This window comes from Poecilia latipinna, unplaced genomic scaffold (assembly GCF_001443285.1).
Source record: "Poecilia latipinna isolate Pla-1442-1.1 unplaced genomic scaffold, P_latipinna-1.0 Scaffold895, whole genome shotgun sequence".
Taxonomy (NCBI): domain Eukaryota; kingdom Metazoa; phylum Chordata; class Actinopteri; order Cyprinodontiformes; family Poeciliidae; genus Poecilia; species Poecilia latipinna.
In genome coordinates this window covers 174,887-186,522 of record NW_015113511.1, presented here as the reverse complement: position 1 = coordinate 186,522, position 11,636 = coordinate 174,887, and the positions used below count along the sequence as shown (strand labels likewise).

Sequence of the window (11,636 nt, the reverse complement as noted above, 5' to 3'; positions counted from 1 at the left end):
GATCGTAAGAACAACCCCAGGTTTGTAAAAAAAAAAAAAAAAAAAAAAGAAAAAGAAAAAAGTTCCCTATGAACCCAAGCAATATGGCGGACAGGGGCTGAGTTATCACATTAAACTGGAAGTAATGTTGTTTCCACACATTTGAACTGACAGCCGGTCCATATTACTTAGGTCATTTTGTGAAACAAACACAAAACTGTGAGGATCAATTTCGCAGTTTACATGGGTCAAAGTTATTTATTTATTTATTTGCTTATGTAGTAAGTTATTTATTAATTAAAAACTGACTCGTCTTAGCTCACACTAATCAAAAAAATTGTGCAAAGTACATTTTCCAATTTTATATTTTTAAAAATTTATGATATGCTTTTTTTTACGAGAGAGAGAGGGTGTCATTAATTGTATTTTTTTGTTGTTGTTGTTTTGTTTTTTTGTAACAGTTATTCGCAACATAAAACGGATCCTTTATGCTGCCACCTAAAGCGACGAACAATTAATCCAGGAATTTGGAAATATGTACCGACTAATCCCGGACTACTTTTTCTTTCAAATGACCGCTGTGGATGGACGTTCACACAGGTACAGCTACACCTGCCACGCTGACTGGCTGGAGCGCATCCTGAAGCTTAAATGACCGAGAGGCATTGTTGCTTAGTGGCAGCAAAGTGGCCCGCTCCGCCTGATTGCGCTAATTGCTCTGAAACAGGATCCATTATGTATAATTATGGAGACCTTGGGCCGGACCGAAGGCTGCTGCTTTCATCTCTCCGCAGGGGGAAACTCACCAAGAGAAATCCACTCAAACAGTCACGGAGGCGGCGGAGTCACTTTTCTTCGAACATATACTTGAATCTTCTCATTAACAAGTAAATAAATAAGATAGCATACCTACCCGCGCGTGAGTGTTACTGTCCCCGGATGGAAGTCACTTTACAAGCACCAAGAGCAAATATTTAACCTAAAACAACAACTCCTTTTGACATCCACTTCTCTTTTCATGTCTTTACAGTTTAAATTGACAGAGCTCGCATGAAAAGGGTTAAGACAACTTTCGGAGGCGGCAACAATGGGGCCTTTGTCTGCAGCCCCAGCCCCCTGCGGAGGAATCAAAGGTAGTTTATGAAGTTAAAGAAAGGCCCGATGGGCCTTAAACCTTTTTTCTGTAACTTAACTCGGCCCTCATTTGTTGCCCCGGGATTTAAATAAAACGGGATGGTAATCGTCTCCTCCGTGGCACATCAGTCTCTCTCTCTCTCTCTCTCTCTCTCTCTCTCTCTCTCTCTCTCTCTCTTTTATATAAAGGCTCGAGTTTGGGATGTTGAATGGCACTAAAGTCCCGCTGCTGCCACATGGAGCTAAAATATACAAAAGTCTGCAGTGGAGCGCCTTAGGGGCTCAAAAATGCACGTATTTTTATACAAAATTGTGTTTTAGTGACGACTGAAGAAAATGTGTCCGTGAAGCAGACACTTGTCGGTTTATAATTAATTCATCTTGACGTGTTCATAATGTTACAAAGCAAACAAACACCCAATTTCGCATTTGATTCATTTCTCTGCATAAACATGAGCCGCCTAAACCGAGGCTGCTTCGTGCCAAACATTAGTAAACTCAATTAGCCTCTTAATTATTTTACTCACATTAGTCATGTCTCGCCTTCTGTTGATACCGCTGTGCATCTTTTTTTTTAAATTAAGTAATAAATAGTTTAACAAATCGTGTGACTTTGATGTCATGAAAAGCGTGGTGAAATATTTAAAAGTACGTGACATTCTATTTTCATTTCTGCTGCTCATATAGTCCCTCCCTACCGATTTATTTTTTCCTTTTTTGTTTTTAGTCGTTTGATACCTTACTGCGTTTCGTAATCGTTCTCACTGCTGGTGAATTATAATGTTCTGGATTCCACTTGTGATTTTGAATGAAATTTGAACCGGTGCAGCTAACTTAAGATGTGACAATTATATTGTCACATCTTAAGAAATGTGACAATAACTGTCATATTTCTTAAGAGTCAATTGGCCCCAAAGTGGATCAAAAGCAGAGTAAATGAAAATAGTGTAATCGGGTATTCAGAAAATAAGGTACATTTCAATTAGATAATAGCAATTTCTTAACAGTTTTTTATTAAACCATGTTACCACAATTCTTGTAACGACCAAGAATAATAAATTGGTAGGCAATAGCTTATTCACATTACGTGTTTGTTTACATGTACGAAATGGAAGTATGAAGGAACGAAGTGGCAGCGCGGGGGCCAATTGATCCGGAGCTTAAGAAGTCATCAACTGATGCCTCCTGTGTATTAGTGTAAAGGCACACTCCTGCACTAAGGTAAGTGTTTGAGCCCCCAGGCAGAGAGGTCTTCCGTCGAGCCCTGGAGCATCGGGTCTCTTTTAAAAGTGTTCCGTGTTGCAGGTTTTGGTTTTTTTTTTTAAAGTGTTTCCAAACGCACAGCTGCACAAAGCACATGCATCATCTGCAAATGCAGGATGTGCATCTGGGGGGAACGATTAAAACTAAGACAATAATCACCTGCAGCTGTCAATAAAAGTCAAAAAAAAAAAGAGGGGAAAAAACCCGATACGTACCTTGATTTTCATGACTTTAGCAGTCAAGTTCTCATTAAAAACTAACATCGGTTTTCATGGCCCTCTTAACCGGTCACGACAAGCCTCTCTCTCTCTCACACACAAATAGCAGATTATTTACCTTATCTGGCTATCTTTATTGCTTTGCAGGAAAGGTCGGCCGGGCGCCTCCGTCGCAAATCATTGTGTCACCTTGAATGTTAATTGCACTTTATGAGAAGCGGGTCTTTTTTTTTTTTTTTTTTAACGTTTTAACCATTTCAAACCACCGCAACAAGCCCAGACTTAATGAGGCGGCGTACCGCCAAAAAGGGAGGGAGATGTCCCTCTGACCGCGGAGAGCCGCACCAGCAGCTCTCCGTCCATCCACAGCCACGGGTCAGCGGCGGTGTGGAGACTTTATTACGTGCGTCCCAGGAATCCTTCATTACGTCGCTGCTGCCTGCGCCGCTCGCGCAAACCTGTGGGCGCCGAGCCCCTTCCTCCACATACAGCCTGACATCACACGACTCTGGCGCTCATTTGAATAGACTGCAGCGGCATGTGATCAGCTGAGGACGGACTAATTTCTCGGGCTGAATGGCTCAGTGTCCCTGGGCTAGGGCGGACAGAGGAAGAGGAGGAGAAGGAGAAAAAGAAAGAAGAGGAGGAGGAGGAGGAGGTGCCGCGCTCTCCCGGGTGCGAGCGAAAACCTTTTTTTCCCCCCCAATAGTCTCCCTAAAAGTGCAGCCCTTTGATCCGGGCCGCTGCTGGCGCCTAAAAACAACATAAGTTGTCTGCCCATTAGAGAGACTGACAAATCGTGACAGATTGTTTGTGCGTGGTAATTAGCGGTGCTGACGCTATAGCCTGAGAACTGATGCAATATAAAAAGACTCTACCTGCCTTCACTGCAAGGGAGTTAAATAAATAAATAAATCCTATTTTTCTTTATCCCTCTTTAAAATAGAAAAAGACATGAGTACATGCCATTCCAGGAAGACTGACATCAGCATTTCTTCTTGCATAAAACTGTCCATACCCTTTAAATGACGACAGTCATTTAAAAAGTTTGAAACAACTCGATCAGTGAAAACAGAAGGCTGGATACTGGCTTATTCTGACATCGAATCAAAAAACTGTTCACCAAGGTTTATTGTGTACTGTAGTGTCCTTTAATGGGAATGGGATATTACATGCATTTGTTTGGGAGTAATGGGAACAGAAATAATTTTCTTCGCTACCATCACAAATGTAAACATGTTGACTTTAATGATGCGTTGTTAGGCAACAAAACTCCAGATGGGGACTGTCTGGCGCAGAACAAAAATAGATATGTGGGGGGGAAAGTAGCACAGTGGAGGATCTGTGATGCTGTGGGGGTGACCTCTCTTCCAGTAACCATGGAAACCTCACGAGAATGCAGAAGGAAATCTTGGAATGAACTATTTCATTTAAATAAGAAAAAAAAAATCGGTGATCTCTACCAAAAACCTGTAAGTGGGTCATGTCTCTAATACTTATTGAAGACACATTTCTCCCCAGAGAAATTATTTATTAGAGGCAATATCAACCTTCTCCCATATGTGGGTGAGCTAAGAGAAGGGAGATAACCTATATGCTCTCTGGACAATTTGGAGTAGTGTGCTTCAATCTTCTAAACTAGCCATAGGGCTGCCATATTGGCAAAATGGAATTATACACCAAACCAAACCTTGGAAACCGGCAACTTTTGCTGGTGTTAAATTTTGCTCATGTGATATTTTGTTTTCTCACCAGATTCTGTAGAATAAACAATTTTTTTTTGTGTTCAATGATGCGACTGCAACAAGATGTGAATTTATTATTCATCCTAACGACGAGTACCAAGAAATCTGTCCACATTTCAGTACTAAAAAAGAGCGATAAGGTCAATCTTGCTAGCAAGCCGATCTTCTTAATTTGATTAGCTCCAATAAATGACACTTCTAGCAGCTGTTTTCAGGAAAAATGGCAACTTCTTGGAATAGATTTTAAAAATGCTATGTCTTTTTCACTAACATGTTATGATTGAAGTAGCTTGGCCTCACTCACTAATTTTGACATAAAAGGACAAACCAGGTGCCAAAAACGACAACTATGTAGAATTACACTAATTTAGCCAAGTAAGCATATTTTAAAGTTGCCTTTACATTACATAGAGCAGAATCTTCGATTGGAGTCACTCCAAACACACTGGTTAAAATGTAGCAGTGTGTTTTAGCAGTATGAGAAAAAAAATCTTATTCTTTCTGTTCTTGGATATAATTAGAACCCAAACGCCATTTGGGAGCGCTTACTCTGATTAAACCACGGATCATAAAGAGTTTGTTTTGTTTACGTGTATTTGAAGTCGGTTATATTGCTAAACTTCCTCTGTCTGATTTTTTTTTTTTTAACCCCACATCTCACTTGGTCCGGCCCCCTGTCCACGCTGATTGGCCGCCTCTCTCTCCACGCCTGCTTTATTATACAGCTCTTCGCTCCAATCTGGCCGCATAAACATGAGGATGCCGTCACTTTAGCAGAACTCTTCCCACGGCCCGCAGTCACAGTCGAGACTTGGGGAAAAAAGTCGTCTCTCTTTTCCCTATATTATTTATTTTTTTATTTTTACTTGCGCACAGTCGGGACCTGTATGGCCCCATCGATCGCCATGTCAGCACTGACCGCCGGTGTGAAAAGCGAAGACCTCTCCCCCCGATCGGCGCTCGTCAATAGAGGCGAAATGCAGACCAGCCTGAGCCCCGCAGAGGAGACCGGGAAGCCCAAAGTCGCGATCCTGCCTTTCAGCGTGGAGGCGCTGATGGCTGACAGGAAGCCCAGCAGAGAGGTGCCATCTCCGGACGGCGCGGCCGGGACGTCCCAGTCGTTGGGGAAGGGGACGCGGATGGGCGCCTTCGCCGGTCTGGACGCTTCTGTTCCCGCTTTGCCGATGAACTCTGCGTTTTCTGTCGGCGACATTATGAACATGTCCGATGATGTGCTGATTAAACCCGAGAGCCCGGATAGTCAAGAGAGGACTTCGTGGATTCAAAGTCCACGTTTCTCCCCGACACCCCCACGTAAGTCCCATTTTAAAATGTTTGTTGTGAGAATTACGCATGGGTAGAGTTTACATTGTACATAGTGTAAAACTAACGCGTAAATTTAAGAGACCAAAATGCGCCAGCCCACTTTTTTTCGCAAAGTTTTCAGTTGCGCAGAGGTAGTAAATGTTTTTATTATTACTGTTATTATTATTATTGTTTTGGTAACCGGATCGCTTTGTTGTCGTTGCAGGACGCTTGAGTCCTCCCGCCTGCCCGCTGCGCAAACACAAGACAAACAGAAAGCCTCGGACTCCGTTCACCACGTCCCAGCTGCTGGCCCTGGAGAGGAAGTTCCGCCAGAAGCAGTACCTCTCCATCGCGGAGCGAGCGGAGTTCTCCAGCTCCCTCAACCTCACGGAGACCCAGGTGAAAATCTGGTTCCAGAACAGAAGAGCCAAGGCCAAGCGCCTCCAGGAGGCAGAGCTGGAAAAACTGAAAATGGCAGCGAAGCCCATGTTGCCACCGGCCTTCGGGATCTCCTTCCCCCTCGGCGCACATGTTCCGGCGTCCTACGCGGGTTCGCACCCGTTCCAGAGGCACTCGCTGCCGGTGTCTCCTGTGGGACTGTACGCCGCGCATGTGGGATACAGTATGTACCACCTGGCTTGACAGGGGTGAGGAGTGAGATGGGGGTGGGAGGGACACACAAAAGAAAGAGGGCACCAGCAGGACTACGTTTTAAAGAGAAATTGGGCCCCTTTTGGACCTATGATGCGACAAATGAGAAAAGCATCCAGGTGGGGAGGTCAGTGTCGCGTCTGGTCAGGGAGGGTGGGAACAAGGCCTCCTAACGGACCCACTCTGACGACGCCGTGTTCTCTTCCGTTTCGACCTGGCCAGTAAATTCCCACGTGTGTGTGTGTGTGTGTCCATTTTAATCTGAAGTCTGAGATGTGTCAGACAAGATTCTCTGAAGATGGATTTTTTTTTTTTTTTTTTTGCAAATATGGAAGATGACTTGCAACCTACAAACGTATTGTGACCTTAAAGTCAAGTGTGGACATTGAACAGGGCGTCCATGACAGCCAGGTGAAAGGTGACAGGCCTTTTTTTTCAGAGATAAAGGCGCAGCTTGACATATTTTTTTTGTACCTACGAACTTTGACTGGGCTTAAAAAAGACAAGCTGATGTCAAACTACACACTAACATCTCCGCAACTTTGGAATCGGTGTTTTTTTTTTTTTTATGTTTTCATGTTTTACTTTCATATAAACGCGCAACCGCAGCGTGTCATTTAGTCCGTAAAATCTGGAAAATCACAGCGTTTGTTTTTTTTAATTCTTTTTTATTTGTTTTTTTAATAACAGCACTGTCTGTTGTTTCATTGGTTCCCTTATTTTGGAAGGGGAAAGTGTACTGTAAAGTAATGTATATTTGAAAAAAATATCCTCATTTATATTCTGAATATATTTGTGACATAACTTAACAATAAATTGTTTATTCTTTTTTTCCCCATGTTTTTCGTTTTAAATTGCGCTTTTTCATTTTAACTGCAGGAGGTCTTCCTTAGACCTATTTAAATATATTTTAGAGCGATTTAACCGAAAAACAAATTATGTTTGGTGTTATAGATTTTAAACAAGAGATTTGGGTTAAAAAACTGAATTCTTCCAAGCGGGTGACTTTCACGGGTTATGAAGTGAAAAAGGGCAAATTTTCAACTTTTTTCTTTTTCTTTTTTCTTTTTTTAATAAAGACTTGTCTACACAAAAGACTTGTGTAAATCTGACAAGTTGGAGGATGAGACTCTTTTTCGCTGGTCAAACTTAAACATCTTCAGGAAAATGCATAATAGATGAAAACAAGGTGCATTCAGGAAAATATATTTGTAAAAAATGAGTTATTTAAATGTCACAAAGAAAACTTCTGATCTCATTCGGTCCCTGTCATGGTCTCTGTTTCGGCTTATCTCAGCGTCGGTTTGAAGTGGATTTAATCAAGTTCTATGTTTTTCTGCGGTAAAGTTACAATGATAATGCTTTTGTATCGATTCCAGTTTTTCGATTTCTTCCTATTTTGACCGATTTTTTCCCTATAATGTACAATAGAGGAAACGACATTCCCCTGTTGGAGGTAGTGGTTTTGAACCCAACTAAAATGAAGGAACTTGAACACTATGAGTATTTAGGCTTCAAAGGAAGTCTTTCTGATTTTCAGGACTGAAGATGTGATTAGCTTTGATGCATATAATGAATGATGGTGGTGGCAGGGTTCGATTTATTGAACATTTGATGTGCTGAGCTGATCACAGATCAGGGTCGATTGGAAAACTGGTCAGTTCGATTTTAAGCCAATTGTTCGGTACAACTCGATATTTTCTTAGCTGTGCGTGTGTTTCCCTTCGCCTTTGAATCACCTAACCCAGATATTAAAGGCGCCACATGGAAGCAGGAGGAAGAGTGGGAGGTGGACAATCACTTTTGCTGACTTCAAACCACAGAGATACACTCTGAAAATTGCCTCTCTTGGGTGGAAATTGCTCGTAAACAATCCGCCGTGCGACTGTCATTACGTGCGTTTAAGGGTGTAAAGTGAGCCGGGTGGCAATTCATTACGACATGAGGTGGACTGAGCCTTGTGTCGGTGAGAGTCTGGAGACGAGTTTCTGACGCCCTGGAGTAAACGCAGACAGAAAAGTATCCGAACAGAAACTTAAAGTCGTTTTCTGCCATCAGGGAGGAGGGAGGGGGATGAGAGGAGAAGGATCAGATAGGAGGGTTGGGGGGGGGGAAATTACAGACCGCTCCGCGGCGCTTTTAAAGGCTTTCTCCGGACTTTCCTGCCATTCAGGCAGGGGTTAAACTGGAGTAAAATAATTGCTGTAATGAGCAAAGGCAATCTGCCGCAGACAGAGGCCGGCTCCAGCGAGGCTGTAGCTCCAGGCAAGGCGGAACTTTTATCATTCCTAAAATGTCAACTGGGGACTGGGACGGGCAACACGCTCAGCTCAGAGCGCTGTGGTGAAGCAAGCAACCAGGGCAAGAGCCTCTTCACTTATTCAGGTAGAATCATTTTATTCGTTTTCATTATTTATTGTTTAGACTCATTTCGACAATGTTTTGTTTTTTCGACTCGGCTCCTCAGATCACCTACGCTCCGTCTCGTCCAGCATGAAGGCATGAATTAATGTATAATCCCCGACAATAAGTTCAAATCACACGGATGGACGCTCCTTCTGAAAAGAGCAGAAACTTGACACAATGGAGCCAAAGGGGACCGGTTCTCTCTTCTGAAGCCTTTCATTCCTTTGTCCCCCACTGTTCTCTATGCTGCCAGGGGCCAAACACAAAACAAAAGTCGCTTGTTTATGTCGTGGAAAAGATCACAGGAGGTTTTTCTTAACTCCCTGGTAAAACCTCTTGATCCCCAAAGGAGGCAAATAGGTTATTATATTGGATAAATGATAATAAAAAAGAAGATAACTTTAATCGTTGAATGGACGGGGTATTATGGGCAATTTTAGCTTGTAAATGTAACCTGGGTATCTTTTTAAAAGCTTGTTGTCCCCGCTAAGCCCGTGTCTTTTTTTAGAGTTATGTGGGAAAAAATTGAAAGAGACTGACAAATAAAGCAAGCTGTCATATTTCTTTCAGAAACTCATCAAATGAACCGTTGAAATTTACCTTCTTCCTCTTTTTTTTTTTTTTTTTTGAAGAACATGTAATGATCCCTAAGCAATTTTTCACTTTGAGGCCTAATACTGTACACAATTACATGTATGACTCACTATGACTCAAATAACCCCAAGACTTTGAAATTCGGTCATAATAAGCTACGCTTAGTCTCATATTATACGAAAAGAAATAATAATTCGGCTTTAAATGTGCGATTAAGTGATATTTGAGTATTTTTGAGGGAAAAAATATTGCAATTCATCCCAACTGCTTAATCACGAATAAAGCAATAGGAAATCAGTAGGTGTCGTTTTACCAGTACGAAATGAAATCATACAGGTACGAAACGGCTTCACTTTTGAAAAGACCAACCATGTTCGCAAATTTTTATTACACTGTAAAATCATATTTAGTAATTTTACTTATACGAAATAACATAAAAATGTCAATAAAATTCCAAAAACTAAAATAATTAAAAAATAAAATCACGGGGGGTATTTCTTTTTCAGCATCACTTTAAAGAACTGGGCTTTCACTGGTTCACGACCGGCATCCTCCATGACAGATCCCACACCACCACCTTATGTCCACAGGCAGATTAACAGAAGATACACTGCAGCAGTAAACACGCATATGGAACCACGAGTCCATTACAGGCTCATTTTACTTCCATAACACACATATTATTATTATTATTATTATTATTATTATTATTATTATTATTATTATTATTATTATATATATGCAACCATCAGCCCTTCTTTGATCTCACTACGATTTCCTAGAAGCAAAATAACCCCATATAATTACTTATAATGCAAAAATAAAATCATTTGAATTGAAAGTGTTTGAAATTTATTTCATGTTCGAAATAAATTTCAAATAAATTTCAAAGAAAAAAAGAAAAGAAAGTGAGCCAATTTCACCTGTTTATGTCCATGCGTGTAACTACACGCCTGTCCAGCGCCACATGCAGCCTATAATAACGCCACATGAACGTGATAAATCATGGCTCAAAGATAGCCATCATCTGCAATTTCTTGCGGATGTCTCTCCACTAAAAGCGAGGAGGCTAATAAAACCTGGCCTACTGCAGAAAACCAGATGTTGACGTTTTGACGGGAATATCGCAGCGCATGTTTTCAGAAATGAAAAATCGCAGTAGGTTTTTTTTTTTTTTTTTTTTTACCATGGAGTCAGCTCTGAGAGAAAAGAAGAGATAAGGAGAGATGTAAATCGACCTACTTTTTTTTTTTTGCGTGATTGTGATTCGGCTGCTGAAACCTCATTTAAGCGGATGCATATTCTACACAGGATATGTTGGTCTATATTATGTAGGCCAGAGGTTCCCAAACTGTGGGGCGCGCCCCCTAAGGGGGGCGCCGTGTCATTGCAGAGGGGGCGCGGGAAGCCGTCTGGATGAAAACAAAACAAAACATGAACACTGTATGCGCTGTGTTTTTACCTTAGAATGGCCAACTCTCTGTTATTCCTATGTCAATTTGATACAGTAGAGGCTTCCACACTTCCCATATTTGTGTCCTCTGTCACTTTTATCAGCATTTAAAACTGTTTAATCCGTAGTTAACATGTTGTAACCTGTTTTTCCGAGCCGCCTTTAAACGCAACATGTAGAAAATGTTTGGAAACCACTGGGGGGGGGGGGCGCAGAAGAAAAAGTTTGGGAACCACTGATGTAGGCTGACAACAACTTAACCTTACTGCAATGATGAGAAAATGAGTTAATGCATACCGCTAGAGGGCAGCACCGTCTTGACCTCCATGCCATGAAAGGTTGACATGTCTTGCGCTGTCTGACTTTGCTCAGCCATTTTTGTGCTGCGCAGAGACAAGAACACAGTCTTCAACGACGAATTTGTTAAATCTTTCCACACTACATTAAAATTAATTAGATTATTCATCATTATGTAAGCCAAAACCAAATAAGATGTCTTTAGCGGGGGATGAATATGAACAACGTGATATGTCCCTTGCTATTGAGACAACATTGCTAAATAGCAATAAAAGCGCTAAATGCTATGAAACCCCCCAAAAAGACTCTGAAACGCAAAACACATGACTGCCAGTTCAGTGTATGGCTGCACTGTATTATAAGCTTCAGAGAAAAAGTCAAAGCCAAATTGAGAAGCTGCCAAAAATAAAAAATATGGCAAGAGGGAAAGCCACTGTTCAAAGAAAGTCATAAGTCTGACTTCCAGTTTGTCACAACAAACACATGGAACAAAGTGCTGTGGTCAGATGACACAAAAAGGTAACATTTCATCTAATAACATGTGGAAAACTAACATTATACCCCTGAGCACACAATTTCCATAGTGAA

General features: G+C 41.5%; 1 protein-coding gene across 1 annotated transcript; it reads left to right on the top strand.

Moving 5' to 3' along the window:
* The first annotated feature begins 5,072 nt into the window (after nt 1-5,072).
* msx1a (muscle segment homeobox 1a) lies at nt 5,073-7,410 on the top strand. Its single transcript, XM_015048638.1, has 2 exons — nt 5,073-5,653; nt 5,871-7,410. Exons 1-2 carry the CDS (start codon nt 5,227-5,229, stop codon nt 6,287-6,289), a joined length of 846 nt encoding a protein of 281 aa, XP_014904124.1. The 5' UTR covers nt 5,073-5,226; the 3' UTR covers nt 6,290-7,410.
* Nucleotides 7,411-11,636: the final 4,226 nt, after the last annotated feature.